Source organism: Microtus pennsylvanicus, chromosome 15 (genome assembly GCF_037038515.1).
Source record: "Microtus pennsylvanicus isolate mMicPen1 chromosome 15, mMicPen1.hap1, whole genome shotgun sequence".
Taxonomy (NCBI): domain Eukaryota; kingdom Metazoa; phylum Chordata; class Mammalia; order Rodentia; family Cricetidae; genus Microtus; species Microtus pennsylvanicus.
Window position 1 is genome coordinate 14,221,637 of NC_134593.1, and position 25,403 is coordinate 14,247,039.

General features: G+C 44.7%; 1 protein-coding gene across 5 annotated transcripts; it reads left to right on the top strand.

The window, feature by feature from the left end:
- Positions 1–3,447: 3,447 nt before the first annotated feature.
- On the top strand, positions 3,448–20,052 carry LOC142835498 (dehydrogenase/reductase SDR family member 2, mitochondrial-like). 5 transcript variants are annotated; one of them, XM_075948977.1, is made up of 10 exons: positions 3,448–3,503; positions 11,367–11,436; positions 12,847–13,006; positions 14,291–14,468; positions 16,382–16,483; positions 18,124–18,194; positions 18,338–18,389; positions 18,975–19,118; positions 19,428–19,483; positions 19,751–20,052. In XM_075948977.1, exons 3-10 carry the CDS (start codon positions 12,858–12,860, stop codon positions 19,860–19,862), a joined length of 864 nt encoding a protein of 287 aa, XP_075805092.1. In that variant the 5' UTR covers positions 3,448–3,503; positions 11,367–11,436; positions 12,847–12,857; the 3' UTR covers positions 19,863–20,052. The 5 variants fall into 5 exon arrangements, with proteins under 5 accessions (XP_075805092.1, XP_075805096.1, XP_075805095.1 ...); XM_075948981.1 differs by having other exon boundaries at positions 19,428–19,487; positions 19,751–19,838; XM_075948978.1 differs by lacking the exon at positions 3,448–3,503 and adding an exon at positions 9,084–9,125.
- Positions 20,053–25,403: the final 5,351 nt, after the last annotated feature.

Consider the following 25,403-nt stretch of genomic DNA (forward strand, 5'->3'; position numbering starts at 1 on the left):
CACAGGACTAGGGTAGCGTACAGGAGGGCTCCACATGGGCCTGAAAGAGTCTCGTGGATATTCCTGGGAATCCTGCTGTCTCTCAAGCTGCCTTGGGCTCCACTAGGAAAGGGTAGCATATTATGTCAAAAAATTTAATAACATTCCAACTTACAAACAAGGGTAGGAAGTGTAAAGGGTTAAGTAAGACCGAACTCCATTAAAAAGAATTTTAGAGAAGCCTCTCAGCAGAAATTCAAATCCCTCAAGAGCCAGCGCTTCTTGAAATCAATTCGTGCTTATGGTTGCGCCTTGTTTTTGGAAGCTGTTCTTTGCTTCCTGCGCCTTCTGTGTCAGCAGTAAGCCTCTGGGGCCTGGTGCCGACCTGTCAGGGATGCACGGGTCTTTCCTAAGCACTCTTCTGCAGAGTGAAGCCCTTTGACTTGCTGAAATACTGCGGCTTGTTATGATAAAAGATAAAGTAGATAAAATATTGTAGCTATAATTCTTGCTTGATACCTGTTTTGTTATATGTAATTTTACTATGTTAAAGTTAAAGCCTTCCTTTTTATTTAAAAGAAAAGAGGAAATAGTGTGGAAAATCCTTTTGTATATGTGCTGCTTTTATTGGCTAATGAATAAAGAAGCTGGGTTGGCCTGTGATAGGGCAGAGTAGAGCTAGGTGGGGAAAACTAAAATGAATGCTGGGAGAAAAAAGGCAGAGTCAAAGAGATACCGTGTAGCCACCAGAGGGGAAAGACACGAGCTGCCAGCTGGAACCTTGCCGGTAGGTCACAAGCCCCATGGTAAAATATAAAATAATGGAAATGGGTTAATTCTAGATGTAAAAGCTAGTGAGGGATACACTTAAGTGTTTGGCCAACCAGTGATTTAATTAATGCAGTTTCTGTGCGGTTATTTCGAGTCTGGGCAGCGGGGAAGGAACAAGCAGCCTCCGACTACAATGTCTCCAAGAAGTAACCAGGTGTTTAAAATTAACAGATATTACTGTCTTCTTCTCTTCCTTCTTTTCCTCCTTTTTTTGAGGTGGGTAGGGGTGGTGTGGGGAGCAAAAAAAAAAATCTCACCATGTAGCCCAGACTGGCCTGAAAGTTATAATTCTGCCTCAGTTTTCCATGTTTGGGGATGACCGGTCTGTGTCTCCATACTTCAATTTCTGCTTTTATTCTCCCATTCTTTATTTCTTTTTTATTCTCCCATTCTTATTTTATTTGTATTTATCTTTTATTAACCTGTTGAGTTAAAAGATTATCTCACTGCTGTCAGTTATTTCCTTTCCTGGAATGTTTAAAGGACACTTGGTTCTTGGTATATTGCTTTGATGCTGTCCTATGGCGTATGTTCTGAGGAGTACACTGTCATTTTGTTACACTTATTTGTCTGTGTGTGCACACACTTGCACAGATCAGTGCTCGCCTTCCACCATATGGGTTTCTGGGGAAACAGAGTCAAGTTCTTGAACTTAGAGGCTTGCGGTGTCATTATTCACCGAGCCTTTATTTCTTAACAGTGGGTTTTGCTTGATTTTTCCCCAAAAGTCCTGTTTTGACAATAGTCCAGGACACTCCTACTTATTATATCCACTGTCCCAGAGTGTACCTACAGCCAGTCCCACCTCACCCCTGCAGCAGCTCCCACCTCACCATCTCAGCAGCTCCCACCTCACCCCTGCAGCAGCTCCCACCTCACCACTACAGTAGCTCCCACCACTGCAGCAGCTCCCACCCCTGCAGCAGCTCCCACCTCACCCCTGCAGCAGCTCCCACCTCACCCCTGCAGCAGCTGCCACCTCATTGTTGCAGCAGCTCCCACCTCACCCCTGCAGCAGCTCCCACCTCACCACTGCATCCATTGAAGGTATTTGAGGCTGTGAGTTTTTCTTGTGTGGTAACCCTATTTGTCTTTAATTTTTTCTCATAACTCGTCAAAAGATTAAAAAATTATTTGTATGTTCATGTGCCAGAATGAGCCCAGGTGCCCTTGGAGGCCAGAAAAGGCATCAGGCCCTGGCCAATGTGGTTGCCAGGGACCCAACTCAGGTCTCTCACCTCACCTCTGCAGCAGCTCCCACCACTGTAGCAGCTCCCACCTCACCCCTGCAGCAGCTCCCACCTCACCCCTGCAGTAGCTCCCTCCTCACCCCTGCAGCAGCTTCCATCACTGCAGCAGCTCCCACCCCTGCAGCAGCTCCCACCACTGCAGCAGCTCCCACCTCACCCCTGCAGCAGCTCCCACCACTGTAGCAGCTCCCACCTCACCCCTGCAGCAGCTCCCTCCTCACCACTGCAGCAGCTCCCACCTCACCCCTGCAGCAGGCTCCCACCGCTGGGAGAACAGCCAAGGGCTCTTAAGAGCTGAGCCATCTCTTAAGCCCTCCCTGGGATTTTTATGAGCCTTCTTTTTTTTTTTAAACCAGGTTTTGAATTTTTAAAAAGGATTTGTTTTATGTGCATTGGTGTTTTGCCTGTGTCTGTGCAGGGGTGTTGGATCCTCTAGAACTGGAGCTACAGACATTTGTGAGCTGCCTTGTAGGTGCTGGGAATTGAACTTGGGTCCTCTGGAAGAGCAGCCATTGCTCTTAACTGTTGAGCCATCTGTTCATCTGAATTTCCTTTCCTTTTTTTGTGTATTTTTTATCTATTAATCTGTGGCAAAGAAGAAGATTGAAGAATTGATTTAATTGGTCACATTGAAAATATCACCATTTATTTAGGCTTTCTTCCCTTCCCCTTTCACTCCCCTCCCCTTCTCTTTTCCCCTTCCCTCCTCTTCCCTCCCCCTTTCTCCCCTCTTTTCTCCTCTTTCCCTTTCCCCTCCTTCGCTCTCCTCTCTTCCCCTCCCCTTCCTTCCCTTCTCCTCTTCTCTTCTCCCTTCTCATCCCCTCCCTTCCTCTCCCCTCTCCTCTCCTGTCCTTGTGTCCACTCCACTTTTTTTTCTGTCTCTTCTTTGCCTCTCCCTCCCCTCCTCCTCCAGGGCTGAGTAATGAACCCAGGGTCTGCGCTTGTTAGACAAGTGCCTGTCACTGTCTCTGAGCAGCACCTCCACCTCTATCTTTTTCTATGTAGATGTTCGTCAAGCTTGGCTGGGACTAGAAATGTGAGCCACATATCAAAGCTGCAAGCCAGATAGATGTTCCCTTTCATCATTGTCTTTGGGAGGGGCAGATATTAGCAATAGTGACACTTTCTGTGCTGAAAATGGGCACACATAATTTGGTATGTGGAAAAGCTTGGCAGGTCTGGGGACAGAGTATAAAACTGCAAACACGGCAGGTTTTTGTTTGTTTGTTTGTTTGTTTGGTTGGTTGGTTTTTGCATGACCCCCAGTTGTTGCAGGAGGTCCTCCCACTCCTCCAGCCTATAGCTGCTGAGATACCAGCCCATTGGGGCGTGGTCTCTCTCCCTTTAAAAAAGCGGCCACCTCCCTCTCCTCTCTCTCTTCACTTCCTGCTCCGCAGGCAACTAGACCCCCTTCCTGGTTGTGCAGAGGGCTGACGGTGATCTGTAAGTTTTTTCCCCTTTAAATAAATACCACCATATTAATCATAATTCCAAACTGGTGTGGCACTGTTTGTGACTTATGCCTTCAGTTGGCACCCAACGTTTGGTGTTAGGACCTCTCCTTTCCCTGCTCGGTTGCCGGCTGTGAGTTCGGCTTGGCGCGAGCCTCCCTTCCTCAGCTGCCACGGCTGGCAGGTGGCCTTGTGGCCTGTGTCTTGTGCGTGGAGCCAGCAGCTTAATATAAATCATCACGCACTGGCTTTTATTGCTGCAGTTCTTTATATTTTCTCTTTAGACACCTCAGATTGACTTCCAGTCCCCACGCACCCTATCGTCTGCCTCCCCACGTGGATTTAAACTCCACAGGCCTGCGTAGTCTCTGCCCGCGTGGTTTGCTGTTTTCTGAGTCATTTTTAAATCTCCCTTGCAAGCACAGCTCTTAAGTGGCGCAAACCAGAGCACGCGGTTGCTGAAAGCTGCAACCCCTCAGGGTGACTCTGTCACATGGAGGCATAAGTGGCTCCCAGGTTGCTCTTCTCTACCCCTGGATTCTGGGTTTCTGGTTCCGTCTCTGGAATTGATTTAATTACATTTACTTTGTTGAGCAACTTACATTTTCCAGTTTTTAACAAATACTAGGCAGACTCTGAAAAAGGACCCTGTTTGGTCACGACTTGGCAACAGTGCTACATGCTGGATAGTAGGTAATATGGCAGTTTTCGTTTCCAACGCAAATTTTACTGTTCTGGTTACCAATACAATGGGTTATATCATGTAAGGTTTATATGACTCTGGGGATAACTTAATTTGCTGGTTGCTAGGTTTCAGTATTCTTTTGCATATTCTATCATTTAGGAAGAATATGGCACTCCTAAGAACCATACAATCTTTACTAGAAACTCATGCAGGTCAAGAGATTCAGGATTCAAAAGAGACAATAATAAAGACAATAATAAAAAGACTTGAAATGATTGAAGAAATGATTGGTGCTGGTGAACAGAGTAGTAAGGCACAAGGACAGGATACAATGCCAACACCAAGTATTAGAACTGGCTTACCCAAGGTTTTAGCAGCATACCCTATACTTAATTCTGACAAAGCATCAACTTCTAAAGGCTCAAAGGGAGTCAGAGAAGCTAGATGGATGCCAATAGCAATGAATGATCTAAAAGAAATTAAGCAAGCTGTTGTTAATTTTGGCTTGCACTCTGCATATGTAAAGGAACTGATAGGGACTTGGGCTTCTAATGCTAGAGCTACCCCCATGATTTCCATCAGTTAGTGTCTGCAGTTTTAGATAATGGACCTTCCTTGATGTTTGGAATTTATTTCAGAGAAGAATCCAAACATGTGGAACAGCAAGGAAGAGCAAAAGGTGTCAAGGTTTCCCAAGATCAAATTCTTGGTGCAGTAGAATATGCTGATCCACAGGTCCAAGCTCTTTATGACAATGAAGTACTGTTTCTATGTCACCAAGCAGCTTTAAATGCTTGGAATAGGATACAAGATCCAGCAAAAAGGGTTGAATCATATACCAGAATTAGGCAGGGACAGAGAGAACCCTTTATTGACTTTTTGCAAAGATTAATTAAGGCTCTGGACATAGGGATAACAGACCCAGAAGCTAGACAAATACTTCTTGAATCTCTAGCTTTTGAGAATGCAAACATAGAATGCAAAAAGATAATTGGGCCTTTAAAGTCTAGATCAGCACCTATGGATGAATGGATCCAGCATACGATGAATGTTGAGACGTTTAGCTATAATGATGAATCTTGGGTAGGAGAAGCGATTTCCACAGCAATGAGGAGACATCAAACTGCCAGGTGTTTTAATTGTGGTAAATTAGGACATCTGAAAAGGGATTGCAGGCACAGAATTTCTAGGAATAATATCTCCTCTGGGAATGAAAAATAGGAGACCTAGGCCTTCAGGTATATGTAGGAGATGCGGTAAAGGCCGACATTGGTCCAATGAATGCAGGTCAACAACAGACTAAAAAGGCAACCCGATACCTTCGGGAAACTCCTTGAGGGGCCTCTCGCAGACCCCCAAGCCATCAGTGGCCCAGTCATTCCCAGTGACAGTGGAGAACGTGCCTCACCATGAAAATTAAAAGCTCCAATTTCTGCTGTAAAAAGTAATACTGGTCTAAATGATGAATTACGTGTGGAGGATGAGTCAAAAAACCCAGTAGGACAGAGTAAACGTATATTCTGGCAGACTTCTATTAACGATCAAAGACCAAAGCTAAGAGTCTGTATAAATGGTACTTTTATTGAAGGCTTATTAGACACAGGTGCGGATGTAAGTATCATTACCCCAGAATCTTGGCATCCGAATTGGCCTCTTCAAGAGGTAGATGTTCAGTTCCTGGGAATTGGAACCCTATCTCGTGTAAAACAAAGCACAAGATGGGTTGAATGCATAGGGCCCGAAGGACAAATAGGAAGACTAAGGCCATATATAGCCAATATTGCCATAAATTTATGGGGCCATGACCTGCTACAGCAATGGAATACCCAGGTTAACATTCCTGTAGTTCCAGGAACTCATAATTCTGAGAAGGATATGATGAGGTATTATGGAAAAAGGTCACCAGCCATTCAGGCTGTACAAGAACATACAGCAAATACCAAACCTTTAGAGGTACCAACAGCCCTACCTTTAAAATGGCTAACTGAGAAGCCAATATGGATCAAACAGTGGCCTCTAGCTGAAGATAAACTACAGGCATTGGAACAGCTGGTGCAAGAGCAACTAGATGCTCACCATATTGAAGAATCAACCAGCCCTTGGAATTCTCCTGTCTTTATTGTAAAAAAGAAATCTGGTAAATGGAGAATGGTGACAGATCTAAGAGCTGCCAACAAAGCTGCCCTGAGCTCGGAAAAGGCTGATTCAGTAATCACACATTTATTGGAAGTTATGGCCATCATGGGTATACCTGCACAAATAAAGACAGATAATGGTCCAGCATATGTATCTAAGAAAATGAAACGCTTTTTTGATTATTATAATATAAAACACATTACAGGTATACCAAATAATCCTACAGGTCAGGCAGTTATAGAAAGATCAAATCGTACTATAAAGAATATGCTGAACAAACAGAAAGGGACCGAAAATACCCCCAGAAATAGATTGCTTAATGCTTTATTAACCTTGAATTTTCTTAACGCTAATGAGAAAGGAACGACAGCATCAGAAAGACATTGGATAATGGAAAAGTCTGCTGAACTAAATCAACCGATTTATTTCAAAGATGTGCTGACCTCTCAGTGGAAGCCAGGAGATGTGCTACGTTGGGGAAGGTGTTTTGCTCTTGTTTCCACAGGAGAAGAAAAATTGTGGATACCATCAAAATTAATAAAGTTTCAATTTGAATAGGAGAAACCTCTTGGAAAGGAGAAATGACAACTCATCCACAATGATGATATTCATACAGGTGGTAAAAAAAACATATAGAATGGGGGCAGGGTTCTGTTCTTATCTCCACAGGAAAACACTCATCTTTGAAAAATTCAAGGGATCCTGGACGTTTGGATACTGACAGATGGAAAAATACCTGCCCAATAGGAAATATCAAGAAAACTGAATGGGTTGTGTAAGTAATATTAAACCATATTTCTAAATTTATAAAGCTGGTTTTGAAGTTGGACTCTGGCTCAGTCCCTCTCCAATTCCAAGCCTGTTAGTAAGAGAAAAACTCAGAGTTTCTGGAGTTTCTGTCTCATGTCAAGAGCCATGATATGGGACAGAAAGAAATATGAGTTTAGAAAACATCTTTGCTTTTCTTCATATCTATCATTCTTTTCATTGAATATATCTATCATGCCTGTCAGTGAATATATACATATATATCTATATGATTAATGTTTAAGTTTTTCACAATGAACAATGAGTTTTTCCTGAAGTGACATTTGAAGTTTCCAGGAAGAAGATGGGGCTCCATAACAACAACTCCACCTGGTTGATATGACGTCATGATACTGATATCGCTACTACAAGACCTGCTTTGGGTACCAGCTGCACAAGACAGTTCCAACTTGGTTAGCTGAAATGGTGCACATCTTATACAACATTTTGGCCAGACCTGCACAAAATACTCAGAGACTATTGGCAATTTTAAAAGACATTAATCTTGAAATTTAACCATCATTTTACTTTCACAGGATCCCCCAGAAGGAACGTCGCCCCCATGACAGCTGGAAGTAATTCTAGAGGATGACGTCCCCTCTCCCAGTAAAGTTTGCCCTTGGGTTTAGGGACATCATTTAGGGGTTGATTATAATTAGTATACGATTGAGGGTTGGGGGAGGAATTTTATAAGCTCAGGGATCATTTTTTTTAAAAAAAAGAGGCACGATGGGATAATAGATTTGTAATTGTGAGTTACTGTTTTTAGACAAATATATTGGTATAGATTCTTGTATATTGATACAAAGTTAAATTATATTGACTACTGTATGCATGCATGTTTCTACCTCTGTTTAAAACATTTTTATGTGTTGACATATATTGTGTTGATATATATTGTATATATTTACCATATTGCAGTGTACATTTCTATCTCTGATTAAGATACTTATATAATGTTTGTGTATTGATATATATTTACCATATTGCAATGTATATTTGTACATTGTTTATATTTGGAGGTCATTGTCCTCATTTGTTTCACAGTCGTTTATTGTCTTAGTCTTTAAGTTAGATAGATATTGAGAATTATATAGACTAATAGTCATCTAAGTTTGTCATTTATAATTAGACTAATCAGGTTCTTTAGATATATAGAGATTATACTCAGTATAGATAGATAATCTTCAATTTCTTCAAAGAGCTGTAGAAAATGGCGTTTAATCTAACTCAGAGTTTTGTGGTAGTGAGACACAATTGCTCCTGGCAACACCACTCTATTCCCGAGAGAATGTTGAGCACCAAAGACACTCCACCTGGAGCCTTTCTTTTTTGGCAGAACTGGCCTTGGGGCAAAGAAATGCCCATACCTCAACCACTGACAAAGATACAGAGTGTGCATCAATGGATAAAACAGGACTGTCATATCCTGCCAAGACAGGGTAAGATAGTTTTGAAAAGTTGCTTGCCTTTGAAAATGGTATGTCAGTTATGTTAGGCCTTAGCCAAAGTTGGTTGCTTCAACGCTGCTAATGTGACTTTGGGTGATTGCCCAGGTAGCTAGTTGTCTCTGTGATTTGTTGCATGTTTTGGAAGTTGTTTTACTGAACTTCCTAATTACCCAGGTAACATTATTTCCCTTCTCAGATCTTCGATGGGGTTGAAGACTATATAAATGTAGTTACTTTCTCTCATGACTTGGCCAAGTTATTTATTATACAAGACCTAAGCTAGTTAGAATAGGATATTTGTACTTATTGTATATAATTTCATAGTAGGTTTAGAACTCTCTTATTGAAACAAAAGGGGGAGGTGTTGAGGGAGGTCCTCCCACTCCTCCAGCCTATAGCTGCTGAGATACCAGCCCATTGGGGTGTGGTCTCTCTCCTTTAAAAAAGCGGCCACTTCCCTCTCCTCTCTCTCTTCACTTCCTGCTGCAGGCGACTAGACTCCCTTCTTGGTTGTGCAGAGGGCTGACGGTGATCTGTAAGTTTTTTCCCCTTTAAATAAATACCACCCTATTAATCATAATTCCAAACTGGTGTGGCATTGTTTGTGACTTAAGCCTTCACCCAGTTGCCTTTCAGATGCTATTACTGTGCTGGAGAAGCCCCATTGGTTTCATTGGCTTTATCAACACCTTTGTGATCCAGACATTTGTGGATCTGAGGCTTGTGGATTCATTTCTTTCTCTTCCCACTCCCCCCTGTGTTGGTGAGAGAACCCAGGGCCTTGCATTTGCTGCCAAGAGCTCTACCATTGAACTAAATTCCTGAACTCTCATGTTTTGTTTTGTTTTGTTTGCTTTTGTTTGTTTTTCTATTGACTGTTTTCTGGAAAGTCATATGCTCTTAGTGTGCCTTTTCTAGTAAAAGGAGAGTTGAGGGGAATATAAGGTATAACAGAAAATCATTGAGTTTTTTTCTTTCTTACATTAATTTACCATGACTCTGATAAGACCATGTGACTTAAACCACAGAAACCTGTAATCCCACAAGCAAAGTGCTGGCAGGCTTGGCTTCTCCTGCCATCTCTCCAAGGCTTGCAGGTGTCACCTTTTCACTGTCTTCATGTGTCCTTCTTTCCTTGTGTATGCATCTCCACCACACTCTGGTGTAACTACCCACCCCCAAGGAAGCCAGTCAGATTGTATCAGCATCCACGCCTACAACATTATTTCAACATGATCTTCTCTTTAACGGTTTCATCTCCAAGTGTGGTGACACCCCAAGGCCCCGAAGGGTAAAGTGTTGACATGATTTGTAAGATGGCTTTCCTTTCCTTGAGATAAATGAGATTAAACTTGCTTTGAAACTTGAGGATTTTTATAAAAGGTGCTTGGTGGCTGAAAGCCTTTATGTTGAGAACAGATGTGACCTTGTGTCGTTTTGAAGACTTAGGACCTGTTCTCAAGAAAGGTCAGGTTAGCTTTCTTCACTAAGTCATTGCTTGTGTGTGTCATTAGTAAGTATTCAAAATTTGAAGACCAGTCAGAAGCAGGGTAAGAATTAAATCACAATGAAGACAAGACACATGGAGAGTGACGAGGATTTTCAGTTGCCAAGGCCCAGAGGGACATTAGGGACAGTTATACCACCATTTATTTACATTCAAACATCAATTTTAATGTAAATCTTCAGGCACTTTCTTTTGGGAGGCGGGTGGGGGAGTGTCTAGACAGTATTTCACTGTGTAGATCAGACTGGCCTTGAACTCACAGAGACCCATTTGACTCTGCCTCCCGAGTGCTGGGTTTAAGTGTGTGCACCACCACAGCCTGGTTTAGGAACTTCCTCTAATTCCATGGTGTCCCACATCATTTCCCCTAAATCTAGGCTGTTTCCTCTACAGTCAGTCATCTCTCAGGACCCAGGTCACTCTGTGACTGGAGAACTCTTCAGTTCTATTTCCTAACATAGGCTGATCTAGCCCCAAGTTCCACCTCACTTCCCCTAAGCGTCTTTTCTTTCTTTTTCAGCCCTGGGCAATAATCTTTAGTTATTATAATTTTTATATTAATTTATTACAAATTTCTTGGGGGGGGCGGAACTTGTTTTTGTTGCTGTGTATGTCAAGAACCTACAAGCCTTTGCTGCTTCAGCTGGACTCTGGCCACTGACTGCCAGGCGCTGGAAACAGACCCTGAAAGCAGCCCCTCCTGGTTTGCACAGGACTCGAGAGTTTCCTGGAAGGGAACTCTCAGTGTTAAGTCTCTAAAGTCCTGAAGGCACTGCAGATGTTGTCCAACCTAAGCCGTCAGTTTCCCTGGATTCCCTCTGGCATTTGAATCGGTGGCTCAGGGTGCCTCAGCAGAGTTGAACCGTAGCAGAGCGGAGAGATCTACTATGGGTACAGGATCAGGGACCTCTCTTAGGTCATTTTCTCTTTCATCTTGTCTATTCCACTCCAATTTTAACCTTGATTCCCAAGACCACCTCCTGAGCAACTATTTGCCTTGAAGTATGCTTCTGAAAGTAGCCAGTCTAGAGAACGGTTGTTTCTTCTGATGAGGTGGAAAGGGAATACATTTCTTACTTTTCTCCATGCTGTGGCAAAATACCCTCACTGGAGTAAGGGTTTATTCCAGTTCATAGTTTAAGAAGGGGTACAGCTCACCATGGCAGAGAGGGCTGGCAGGGGCTACAAGACAGCTAGTCAGTGCGTGCGAATGCAGACAGACAAACACTGGCTCTCATCTGACTCCTTGTCTTTCTTCTATTTGTTCAGTCTGGGATCTCCTTCAGGGCACCTCCCTCCTAGTGATCCTCTCTGGAAACATCTTCACAGATATCCAAAGGTGAGCCCCCAAATGCCAGGGGCACTCTCAAGTCAATCAAACTGACCATGATGATTAAACATGGTGAGGCGGGGTTTGAGATGAAAGTTGTGTTGGGAGATGGTTTCAGAGATGAAGTATTACTGAATCAGTTAAAATGACAAGGTGACAGCCGGGCAGTGGTGGCACATGCCTTTAATCCCAGCACTTGGGAGGCAGAGGCAGGTGGATTTCTGTGAGTTTGAGGCCAGCCTGGTCTACAAGAGCTAGTTCCAGGACAGGCTCTAAAGCTACAGAGAAACACTGTCTTGAAAAACAAAAATAAAAATAAAAAAATAAAATAAAATAAAAAAATGACAAGGTGACATGGACTTTTTGGGCAGACAAGTCTGGGAGGTGTGACCTTGGGTCAGAAGGAGATGAGGAAAGAGGCCTGGTGACAGTGTCCAGAACAGGAAAAGAGTGGATAGCTAGGCTTCACACAGAGTTAGCTGGGAGTCTTGTGTTGAGGGAAACACCTGGCTTGTCAGATGCGCTGGTAAGTTTACTCGCTCCGACAAATGGAGTATTGCTGTTGCTTTGAGAAGGGATCTGAGGGAAGAGAAGATTGTGATAGGTGAGGGAATGGCTGGAAACTGAAGATGCTGAGAAGAAATAAGTTCAATGCCTAAGGACTTAAGGTCTTAAGGGCTTGGGAAGCAGCCAGAGCGCATGCTTAACATATATTAGCCCTGTGTTCAACCCTCCAAAGGAAGTGAAAAGTTGAGATAAAGGATGTGTGTAAGAAGTGCCAAGGTGATTCTAAGAAACACATCGTCAGTGACATTTCTTCCTGGAGGGTTGGAAGTAGGTCAGGCGAGGATCTCTCAGGGCCCAGCCCCATGCCTGGTTACACACTATGCTGGTGGCTCCCTATGGGAAGCCTGAAAAGAGCCTAGGTTAGAGGAAGGACACGAAGGGCTCCGTAGTTGGTCTTCCTTACGACCGACAGTTCCCAAATAATCACATGGAAACTTCTTATTAATTGTGAATGCTTGACCTATAGCTTAAGCTTATTCCCAGCTAGCTCTTATAACTTAAATAAATCCATGTATATTAATATACATTCTGGCACATGGCTTGTTACCTCCTCTACTGTATATCTGACTCCCTCCTCGTCTCACTGGCTTAATCCCACGAGCTTCAGTTTCTTTCTCTATCTGGAAACCCTGCTTACTCTCTCATGCCTAGTTATTCAGCTCCTGATTAAACCAAGCAGAAAGCACCTTAGGCAGAGGCACGTCTTCACAGTGTACAAAAAGATTATGCCGCAACAGGGTTATATATTGTCTGGAAAGTTTGGAGGGTGGTGGGACACCTGTCAGAGACTTCGTGGAGGACCCGAGAGAGCACAAATCCTAATGTGTTCCATAATTATGATTGTCGTTGCAGGTCTCTCTCCAATGGCTGCCATTCTCAGGTCTGTCCCACGGGTCTTTAGGGGCTATCAGTGTGCCTCAGTCCCTCTCTCAGCAAGAATGTTCCAGAAAAGAGCAGATGAGAAATGTACCCTGGCTAATAAAGTGGCTGTGGTCACTGGCTCTACAAAAGGGTGAGAGATGGAAGTCCCTGGCTGGCTTGTTACTAGGAGATGTTGCCATGGTACCCGTGGATACACTCATCTCATATATCCCTGTGGTCTCCCCCCCACTTCCATCACACAGCTCTGGTGTTTAACTCTGTGTCTCAACATCTCTCCCTAAAATACCAGGTTTCTGAGCTCCAGAAGATTCATAGTTACAGAACCAGCTGCTGTAAGACAATCAGGGCAGAGTCTGAATGTTGCCTCTGACCATCTGACAATCCGTAATAAACAGTGACCACTAGAACAGCACATCTGCTTCCTTGTCTTCCATATCTACCTGGCCAGTGTTTTTTGAGTATTCCGCTAACAGAAAGAAGCCTGACATCTACTGTGTCTTAGACTCATCCTGCATATAGTACCAGGCATGTGCAGGCTGATGTCTGGCCACCAGCTCAGAGTGTTCTATGTACCCTTGCAAGGCCTCCCATATCCCCCAGTTCCATCTGTCTTCTGGCCCCTGTAACAATATGCATTTATAATGAGTCCTTACCATCATCAGAAGGAGGGGAGACCGCCATCCTCTTGATCTTTTATGGTCTTAACATCACCAATACATTTAGAACGGTTTAGAATTTCTGGGGAAAACAAAAGAACTAGAGTATCCAGATCCCAGTGATGTCTTAAATCTTTTGTATGCTCCCAATTCTCAATATTCATAACTCATAAAATACACTTAAAATTCTCAACCACCCAGAAAGTTTCAACAAGACACGGGCACATGCCTCTTTCTTTTCCATGATTGGAGCCGCTTAACCAGTACCGGTCCAGAGTCCAGACCTCCTCAGTGTTAGGAGACCTAGGGGATAGCACATTCTCCGGCAGAAACATTTTAAAATTGCAGACCAGAGGGAAGGCATTAGTTTAGGAAGCGTACAATCCCTGCCAGAGCCCTGAGGCCGGGGAGTAGAGTAACAGGGCTGACTAGTTAGGAAGAGTCTCCTTAATTAGTCCTGATACCACCAAGACCTCATCTCTTCTGATGGTGTAGCCTTTTCTTTTCAAAGCTCCTTTAATAAAATATGAGAACATCTTCATCTGTATAATATAATTATCATAATAAAGCTGTGATAATGAAATAAGAAGACCGTGAAGGCCTGGCATGTAGCAGGTACTCAAAATGTCTGCTATTGAAGATTTTGAAGCCACTCTTGGGCAATGTCAGGGAAACAATTGACGTCGTCATTGGAGTCCGCCTGGGAACAAGACGGAGAGGGCCGAAACCATCACCACTATCTCCTCTTCTGCCCACAGGATTGGCTTTGCCATCGCCCGGCGTCTGGCCCAGGATGGGGCCCATGTGGTCATCAGCAGCCGGAAGCAGCAGAATGTGGACCATGCAGTGGCCACACTGAAGGAGGAGGGGCTGAGTGTGACGGGCACTGTGTGCCATGTGGGAAAGGCTGAGGACCGCCAGCACCTTGTGACCACAGTAAGGAGCCATGGGCTGGGGTAGACGGAAAGACACCGATCTAACCCTGGCACGAGGAAGCTGGGGTCTTCAGAGCTGTAAATGAGGCTAATCCACATTCTCAGGGTAGTCCAATTTGCTGGGATCTCCAGGGCTGTAAATGAAGCTAATCCCACATTCTCAGGGTAGTCCAATTTGCTGGGGTCTCCAGGGCTGTAAATGAGGCTAATCCCACATTCTCAGGGTAGTCCAATTTCCTGCCTGGAAGGAAACAGCCACGCTGCTCGTGTTAATCCGAGAGATGACTAGTGTTTGGGCGTGACCGAGGAGCTTGCCTAGAACCTCAAAGGGGCCGGAGTTGCTGCAGCCCCAAGTGCTCTGTCTCCACAATAAAGTCTGAGCTGTGTAGCCCTGACCCAACATGTACTGTATTGATAGCCCATTAGGCTAACCTCTGAAACAAAAGCTTTAGGCTCAGGTCCTGTGGTGATCTCCCTGGAAGAAGTGAGTGGTGAGGTGGGATCCGAAGGAACAGGGACTGGACAGGTGTTGAGGACAAAGGATTGGTTCAGGCCAGAGAAAAAGGCAGAGAAGGAATCAACTAGAAAGGGAAGAGCTGAAAGCAGGTCCCCTAGGAGCAGAGGTTTGGAAGGGTGGGGTTGGAAGGGTGGGGCCCAGGAGCCAATCACAGGTCTTACAGGGAAGAAACTAGATGCATCCAAGGAGGCAAGAACTGCCGTTTTATTCAGTCTCTGTCAGGATCCGGCTCTAACCTGGCACAGACCCAGGATGGCCAGTAAGTCACTGCGGTCACAATACTTGGCAGAAACAACTTAAATAAAGGTTTCTTTTGGTTTGTGGCTTCAGTCCATCATTCTGGGGAAGGCATGGGTGTGGAAGTGTGTGGTCAAGTCTGTTCCCATTTCTGTAGACAGGGAAGCAGAAAGTGTGGTCTCTATTGTGGGCAGGCCAATTATAGCCTGCAAAGGACTGCTCCCAGTGACCTTCTTTTTATTCTTATTTTTTAAATGCTATTTGCTTCCTTCTTTTTTAAAATTTTATTGATTTTTATTGACCTCTACATTTTTTCTCTGCTCCCCTCCCTGCCTCTCCCCTCCCCTCTTCAATCCTCCCCCAAGGTCCCCATGCTCTCAATTTACTCAGGAGATCTTGGTTTTTTTGTACTATCCATGTAGATTAGATCTCTGTAAGTCTCTCTTAGTGTCCTCATTGTTGTCTAAGTTCTCTGGGATTGTGGTTTGTAAACTGGCTTTCTTTGCTTTATGTTTAAAAACCACCTCTGAGTGAGTACATGTGATAATTGTCTTTCTGGGTCTGGGTTACCTCACTCAAAATAATGTTTTCTAGCTCCATCCATTTTCCTGCAAAATTCAAGCTGTCGTTATTTTTCTCTGCTGTGTAGTATTCCACTGTGTAAATGTACCACAGTTTCCTTATCCATTCTTCGATTGAGGGGCATTTAGATTGTTTCCAGGTTCTGGCTATGACAAACAATGCTGCTATGAACATAGTTGAGCACATGTCTTTGTGGCACGATTGAGCATTCTTTGGATATATACCCAAAAGTGGTATTACTGGGTCTTGAGGAAGGTTGTTTCCTAATTGTCTGAGAAATCGCCACAAAGGGGTTGTACCAGCTTGCATCCCCACTTTCTCCCAAGGTCCCCACGCTCCCAGTTCACTCAGGAGATCTTGTCTTTCTCTACTTCTCACGTAGGTAGATTAGATCTATGCCCTCAGTGACCTTCTGCCAGCTTGGCTCTGCCTCCTAAAGATCCATTGCCTCCCCAGTGTAATAGCTGGGAAAAAAACAGACAGAATATGAACCTGTGGGGAACGTTTCAGATTTCTCTGGGTCATTACCACTCTTGACTCCGTGCCTTCACCTGTATGCCCTCCCCTTTGTGTTGCAGGCCCTGGAACACTCCGGGGGTGTTGACTTCCTGGTGTGTGTGGCAGGAGTCAATCCTATTGTGGGAAGCACCCTGGGAACCAGTGAACAGATCTGGGATAAGGTGAGGAGATACCTTCCATATCCTACATTGTGTGTGTGTGTGTGTGTGTGTGTACTCACGATTGCACAAACGCATGTGCACATGCCCGGGTTCCCACACAGCTGTGTCTGCACTGGTACTGATGGATGGAGATGGGGCTTCTCTGAGCCGGACTTTGTATAATTCAGTTCAATGGGTGTTGTCCATGCCCAGTCTCTGCCAGGTTTCTGTAGCTTCTGTGTTTCTTCCCCTTGTGTGGGTCACTGCTACTAAGTCCTGAGATGCCAGAAACATTATTTTGGGGGTCTGGCTATGGCAGAGCCCTCTGACCCAGGTTTATGAAACTGTCACAATCTGGATTCATTGGAACCTTGGTGAACCTTCAGTCTGGCTGTTCTAAAGACCCACAGAAACCGACAGATGGGGTTCTTCCCTAGTTCTGCCGTCTCAGTTGGAAGCCACTGGGAAGTCAGGAAGCTCCCCCTGCCTCTGCAGACCCCCAGCCCTGTTTTCCTGATGAGCCCACCTATGACTAGTCAGATCTGATCCCCCTCCTGTCCCTGGGGGCAGGGAATGGGCCTGTGATCTGAGTGTACCATTTCTTTCTGTGGCTCTTCTTTCCTTGGCCACCCCTACATTTTCTCTTGGTAGATTGTGCCCCACTTGTCCCTCTGGTTCTCAAGTTCCACGGCCTCCTTGATCCACCTTCCAGTTCCTCTACCTCACCCATCCACCACATTCAGACTTTTCCAGCTCTTTTCTTTTTTGAAAAGATGACCCGGATTTGATGCCCAACATTGCATAAATGCTTAACTCAACCTAACCCAACTAAAATCGTATCCACAACAGCACATACATGACGAGCATCACCAGCCCCCATTCTAAACCCTTTATGAGGTAGATTAGGTGCCGAGTACAGATTTCTTTTCTCTTACCCATGCTCCTCCTTCCAGTCAGTCATTGATAACCAAGTTCTTCTCCTTTTCTTCCCCATGCTTCCTGGCCTTTCCCCTTTACTGTAGTGGAGGTTGTCTGGGAGCTGAGTATGGTAATTCTCTGAGGCCTGGGGAACTTGGGGCCTCAGAAGTATGTCTGCCCCTGACAAACTCTGACCCTCTGTGCTGGCTGTTCTATGTCAATCTGACATACAAACCAGAGTTGTCAGAGGGTGAGGAGCCTTATTTGAGGAAACACCTCCATAAGATCCAGCTGTAAGGTGTTTTCTTAATCAGTTATTGATGGGTCAGGGTCCAGACCATTGTGCTTGATGCATTCCCTCCTGGGCTGGTGGTCCTGGGTTCCATAAGGAAACAGGATGAGCTACCCATGGGGTGCAGCACTTCTCCATGGCCTCTGCATCAGCTCCTGCCTCTAGGTTCCTGCCCTGCTTGAGTTCCTGTCCCGACTTCTTTCAATGACGCACAGTAATGTGGAAATGTAAGTCAAATAAGCGGTTTCCTCCCCAACTTGTTTTTTGGTCACGGTGTTTCTTCACAGCAATAAAACCCTGACTAAGACACCCTCACACACAGTAAAAGGACTCAGAGTCTCAGCTACCCACCATACCTACGGAGTTTTGTTCTGTTCTGGTGCCCGGACCATAGGCCCCAGACAATGGTGTTCATCTCTCAGTCCAACCTTTATGTTATTTGGGATTTCAGATCCTGGATGTCAATGTGAAGTCTCCAGCTCTGTTGCTAAGCCAGTTGCTGCCCCACATGGAGAAGAGGGAGTGAGTGAATGTGGGGTGGTGATGGGGGCCATGCATTTTCACCGTGAACTCTGAGCTGTTTCCTCTTTGTGTGAAAACACAGTTTTCTGCCGCTTTTAATTGAATGAGTCTCTAATTTCACTCTGTGTCCCTTTCTCCTCAAGGGGAAGCTCTGTTGTTCTGGTGTCCTCCTTAGTGTCTTATATGCCAATGCCGGTGAGTACTGAGTACAGCAGCCTCTGGCCCACCCGCTGAGGGCCAGCTGCCTTGACTCTTGTCAGGCCTTGCAGTGGGAAGTGGGGGAACTGCCGGGTGATTCTAGATTTAAAAAGAAGAAGAAGAAGAAGAAGAAGAAGAAGAAGAAGAAGAAGAAGAAGAAGAAGAAGAAGAAGAAGAAGAAGAAGAAGAAGTTGTTTAATATGTACCCCCAAAGCGTGGTACCGTGAATGCTTCAGATCAGATATTATTATCTCAGTTTGCCCTTAAGGGGCAAAATCTGCCATTTGTCTCTAAGTGATGCCAGTTTGTTTCCTGGCAAGACAGGGCCCTCTATCTTCTAATCCCAGATTCCTAATTGACTTCCAAAGGATAAGTGTAGTGTTTCCTGTGTCAAGCTTGGATAGCATGACAGCAACTGGGTGACACAGAGAAGGACCTGACTCCCTGAAAACTCCCGTGGGGGTGGTGAGGAACAAGGGGAGCATCTGTTCAGGCCCGCAGTCCGGCACACCTTCATACCCTGTGCTCCAGGAAGATCCCTTGATACCATATTGATTCGCTGCCTCCTTCTTTGCTTCTCAGAAACTGGGCGTCTACAACACCAGTAAGATAGCCCTGTTGGGCCTCTGCAAGTCTCTGGCTGTGGAGCTGGCTCCAAAAGGCATCCGCGTGAACTGCCTAACGCCAGGAATTATCAGGACTGACTTTGGCCTCGGGGAGAAAGTGGTAAATGCCTCCTGCTCTCAATACCCCCCCCCCCCCGCCCTTTCTCCATATGCCTTCTGGTCCCTTTTCAGCTTTCCATCTGAATGGAGGCCCACAGAGCCTGGACTTGCAGCCAGAGCCCCCTCCTAGGGTCAGAGTTTGGGCAGCAACCCTTTACTCTTCTGCAGACGAGTGAGGCTCCCCGTCTTCTTAGAGCAGACTAGTGTTCATCTCAGGCTCCCACAGAGGTGTGGGTCAGCCATGATGCTCTTCCCATGCCATTGTATGAGCAGTCCTCTGCCTCACACTGGCTTTGAAATCTCTTCCTAGGAGAAAACAATGATGGACATTCTGCCTCACATGAATAAAATCTATGGATTGCAGCGGTAGGTAGGGCTCTGGGCTTTGGCGCTCTATGTTTCTTTTTAGGGAAAATTATATTTCAAGGTGAAAAAGACCTTGTGGCTATTTTTCTTCCACTCTGCCAGCTGCTTCCCCTATCGGGAGTCCTGGGTTGGGGGCAGGAGGGCAGTATGAGTCCAACAGCCATCACCTCTGACTGAGCCTGGCGAATGCTAGGTGCCCGTCCCAGACTGTGGAAGTCCAGATCAGAGCTCAGTGTTTCCTATGACCTTACCTCTTCTTTCCTTCAGGTTAGGGGAGCCAGAAGACTGCGCCGGGATCGTATCTTTCCTATGCTCCTCAGATGCCAGCTACATCACCGGGGAGAACATCGTAGTAGCTGGCTTCTCCCCTAGAGTGTGAAGACACAGCGTGACTTAGAGACGGAGCTGAGGTCTTCAAGCAGAAAGCAGAGGGCTTGGTGGGATGTAGGTGAAGAGCCTTAGTGTGTGCTTGGGGTCCGGGTCGTATAGGGAACTCGTGCTTAACAATGGTGAAGGAAGGCAGGTGTGTAACGTTCTCATTTGGAATAAATCTCTTTGGATACATCTGGATTTGCTTCTGTTTGGCTTCTTTCAGCCAACACAATGTCCTCTAGTTCTGTTCAGGGCGTTGCATACGGCAGGAGTTCACAGTTCATAGCTAAACAGTGTGTGATATTCTTCCTCCACTCACCCATCAGTGGGTCCCCAGGTTGATTTACACACCTGAGCTCTTTGGGACAGTTCCGAAATAGGCTGGGCGTACAGACAATCTTTAGTGTACTGATTTTGTTCTCTTTGGCTCTATGCTCAGCCATGGAATTACTAGGTGGTATGGGAAGTACTCATGTTTTAGTTTTTCTTACAGAACTACCATACAGTTCTCCATAGTTGTATGCTTCAGTACATTCCCACCAGTAGTGCTTCCCTACATCCTTGTTGGCACTTACCTTTGTCTTTCGACGTAGCCTTCCTAACTAGACTGAGATGCATCGCATCAGGGGCCGGATGTGCATTTTCCCAATGGCTAGCTTAAGAAGTTTATTAGATCCATTCTTTTTTTAAAAAAAAATTTAACTTAATTTTTCAATTGAAGATAACTTTTTCATATAATATATTCTGATCACATTTTGCTCTCCTTCATTCCTCCCACATCCTCCCTACCTTCACACACTTCCAACTTCAAGCCTTCTTTCTCTTCAGGAAACAGACAAATAAGAAAAATAAACAAACTAGAAAAACAAAAAACAAAACACAAGAAACAGACACACACACACACACACACACACACACACACAAAACCTACAAAATTGGAAACCATAATATACAAGCAAAAGACCAGTAAGGTTTTGCTTTTTTTTTTTTTTTACAAAAAAGCAACATATGACAAAAGTCCACAAAAATGCCACCGTTTGCTTTGTGTTGGCCTCTACAGCTGGGCACTGGGTCTCCCTTGAATGTGGTTTGTGTACCAACACTTAAGTGAGACAACACTGGGAGAAAAGCAATTTTTTCTTTTGCAAATGGTCATTAATTGGAGCGAGCGTCTTGGTTAGGGAAGGGAGCTGTGTCCACTGTCCCCTCTCAGTGCTGGGACTTGCCTTGCTGGCTGGGACCTGTGCATGCTTTGGCCCATTCTTTTTGTTTGTTTTTGGTTTTAGTTTTTCTATTTTTTTAAATTTATTTATTTATTAAAGATTTCTGTCTCTTCCCCGCCACTCCCTCCCATTCCGCTCCCCCAATCAAGTCCCCCTCCCTTGTCAGCCCAAGGAGCAATCAGGGTTCCCTGCCCTGTGGGAAGTCCAAGGACCACCCACCTCCATCTAGGTCTAGTAAGGTGAGCATCCAAACTGCCTAGGCTCCCACAAAGCCAGTACGTGCAGTAGGAGCAAAAACCTATTGCCATTGTTCTTGAGTTCTTAGTAGTCCTCATAGATTTAAAGACAGGGTATTCTGTGTAGCTCTGACTGTCCTAGAACTCACTCTATAGACCAGGCTGGGCTCAGACTCCCAGAGATCCACCTGCCTCTGCCTCTTGACTCCTGAGATTAAAGGCATGTGCCAACAGCACCCAGCCACTGTGGTCCATTCTTCAATAAGATTGCTTATTTTGCCACAAAGTGTTTTTATTTTTTTTTCCTGGGTATTAATTCCCTGTCAGAAGCATAGTTTTCAAGAGTAGTCATGTATCACTTGTGGGTAAGGACACCAGTGTAAGGAATGTGCTCTTAGGTGACTTTGCTATAGTGGGGACGTAGAGTACTCCTGACATGCTAAGATGGCTGTGATGTCACTAGGCAAGGTGACAGGCCACTGTCACATATGAAGATGTTAAGCACCTTTCCCCACTTTGGTAGATTGTCTTGTTTCTCTTTTGATTGTTTCTATTGCTGTGAAGCTTTTCATTCTTTAATCTCATTTGCTCACTCTCACTTTTATCCATGCGTTTGAACCGAATTTTTAGGAATCAGGGTCCTGAGTGGGGAGGTGCTGAGTGCGAGGACAGAGGACAAGAAATGAAGACGACGAAAGCTGTAGCTGGGACCAGGAGGTCTTGTGTGAATCATGGTTTACGTCAAACAAGTTCATTAGGAAGTACAGCATCGTACATGCTGTTTACAGGGGGGACGGGCAAGGTCAGCAGAGAGCTGAGTCAGACAGTGTTGGTAAGGAGAACGTGGGTACCCAGATACAGCTGCCTGAGGACTGATAACTATTGTACCCAGAGTCCAGACCCCCAAAGACCACCAAGAGACCAGATCCAATGCAAAAGCAAAGAGTCTTTTAATTGTGAGTTCAAACCCAGGTCTCTTGTCCATTTGACAGAGCGGTGGAGTAGGAGAGACCCCGAGCAGTGCTGGGGCAGGGTATATATTGTGGGTAAAAGCAAGGGGGTCTAGGGGGCTACAGACTGCACAGGAACGGACTCAGGATTGGTGTACCTCTGCTGGGGGCACCTGTTCTTGAATTGGTTAGCTGAGGCTGCAGGGAGGTTGCTAGCTCTTGGGCGGTTGCCGTGGTTACTACATTCCACCTTTATCAGGAAAGGGCATTCAGAGCCTGCTAACTTAACTTCTGATTGGTTCCCTACCATATAGGAGGTATCTTTGAGTTTCTTGTTAGCAACAAGGGCAAGAACAGGGGCACTGTATCAGGTTAGGGGCACAACACATCCTGTCATATCCTGCTGAATCAGAGGCCTGCATCCTGCTGGGTCTCTCCTGCAGCCTGTCATGACTGTGGAACGGTCAAAGCAGAGGTCTAGGCAGCTCAGAGGGAAGAGTTGGATCCCCAGAAACTTCAGCCTTGATTCCTATGAGGCGCTGGCTCCAGCCCTAACAAGACCTCTCCAAGTCTACCCCTGGACAAGGACACAGGACTGAAGTTCCCTTTGTCCTTTCATCTGGGCCTCTGTAGAAGTCTTGGGTAGATCTGGCTCCCCACTTGTTTTTGCGATCATATCCAGAAAGTTCCTTGTCTGGACAAACATCATGAAGCAGTCCCTGCCCCCACACAACATCATAAAACAGTCCCTGCCCCCCATAGCATCACGAAATGGTCCCTGCCCCCATAACATCATGAAGCAGTGCTCTGCCCTCATAGAATCATGAAGCAGTTCCCGCCCCCCATAGCATCATGAACCAGTCCCATCCCCTCCCCCCCATAACATCATGAAGCAGTTACTGCCTCCCCATGTTTTTTGTTGTTTTCATGTCTGGCCTCAAGTCACATCTCTTTCTTTTAGCTGAGTTTCACTGAGTCTGGTCTATACATTCAGGCTTCAGGGGTTAGAGACAGAATTTGGGGAGTCCCTTCTTCTGTCTCTTTCATTGCCGGGCTTCTCATTTATTTAGTAGCTTTCAGATTGTTGTCCTTGGTAGTGTTTTCTTATGTCGTGGTTGTCTTCTTAGGGGAGTCATCTGGCAGCACTTTACGATTCCTAGAAAATTCTTATTTTATCTTAAAATTGAAATATAACTATATCACTTCCCCCTTTCTTTTCTTTCCTTCAACCCTTCCCATTTACCTTGTTTTCTCCTTGCTCTCTCTCAAACTCATGACCTCTTTCCTTTTAATATTGTTACACACACATGTCCACACTTCTAAATATATAATTACAACCTGTTCAGTCCTGTAATGTTACTTATATGTATATGATTTCAGGGTTGACCACTTGGCATTGACTAACAAATTAGGAGGTGTTAGGAATTTTTCCTAACAAGAGCTCTCTGCCAATGCAAAAATCCCAATCAAGCCAAATCACAACAAGCTGAATTAAAGAATATCCAGGTTTAATGGGATTCCTTAATCAGGACTTTCCGGGGAGCAATTTAAATAGACTAGGGGAGTGGTCAAGGTTTGGGTGGGCTGTCTTGCCCCTCCTCAAGGGAGGGGTCAAGGTTTCGCGGGCACAGGGATGGGGCCTCCAAAGATGGAGGCCAGAGAAGGAGACTTACAGGAGGTTCTTTAACTTTTTAATTTTAAAAAAAAAGGTTCAGGGTAGCAGCTGACACTCAGAAGCCTCATAGCTAAGATTCTGGAAGGGGCTTTGAAATGGCACAGCTGTCAGAGGCTGTACCTAAAGGGTGACCAAGGCTCATAAGAAGGGAAGCTTCGTACCTAGGACAGAGAGGGCCTGAGGAGACAAGCTCCACTGGGAGCAAAAGCCAGGAGCAAATCCAGTCCCGGAAGACAACTCAGTCCTGGGACACTGGCAGACCTGGACTGAGCCAGCGACCAGATCAAGAGTCAGTGATCTCCACAGGAACATTTTTAACTCCAAGCCAGAGACTTCTGTAGGAGGGGATTCAGACCAGGATTTACAGAAACAGATCAAAGCCAGAAATCTAGGCCAAAGTATGCCTGAGACAGCAAACTGCAAGGGAGCAGTGCAAAATACAGGAACACTGAGCTATCTCCAGGAACAGGAGTAACCAACCGGGTAACTAGAACTGTGACACTGACTGTACCATGAGGAACAACCATCTGAGCCTTGAATTCACTGGCACCTAGAAGATTATTCAACAGAATCTCAGAAAGCCCCAACTACACCTATTAGAGGAAAAGATGAGTAGAAAAGGTAAAATCACATGCTAGAGCAAAACAACACCAGTAAAACCTAAAGACCCTACAACATCAAGACCTGAAAAACCAAATATGGATGAACCAGAAGAAAATGACCTAAAAAAATAACTTCAAGAGAATGTTTGAAATTCTTAAAGATGAAATGAGAAATTCCCTTTAAGAAATTGATGAAAAGACAGACAAATAATTGAAAGATATCAACAAATCACTTAAAGAAAACCAAGAAAAAGAAATCAAACATACAAAAGAAACTATTCAGGACTTGAAAACTGAAATAGAACCAATAAAGAAAACATAAACCTAAGGAATTATAGAAACAGAAATCATGAGAAAAAAGATTTGGAACCACAAATGCAAGCATGAACAGCAGAATACAAGAGATGTAAGAGAGAATCTCAAGCGCTGAAGATACAATAGAGGAAATAGACTCATCAGGTAAAGAAAACATTACATCTCACAAAAGCTTAACCCAAAATATCCAGGAAATATGGAACACCATGAAAAGGCCAAATCTTAGAATAACAGGTATAGAAGAAGGAGAAAAACTTCAACTCAAAGGCACAGAAAATTTATTTAAGAAAATCATAGAAGAAAACTTTCCCTATCTACAGAAAGATATTCCTATGAAGATACATGAAGCTTAGTCCTCTCACCACATAATAATCAAAACACTAAGCATACAGAGTAAAGAAAAAATATTAAGAGCTGCAAAGGAAAAGGGCCAAGTAACATATAAAGGTAAACCTATCAGAATTACACCTGAATTTTCATTGGAGACAATGAAAGCCAGAAGGTCGTGCTCAAGCATTATGCAGACATTAAGAGACCATGGATGCCA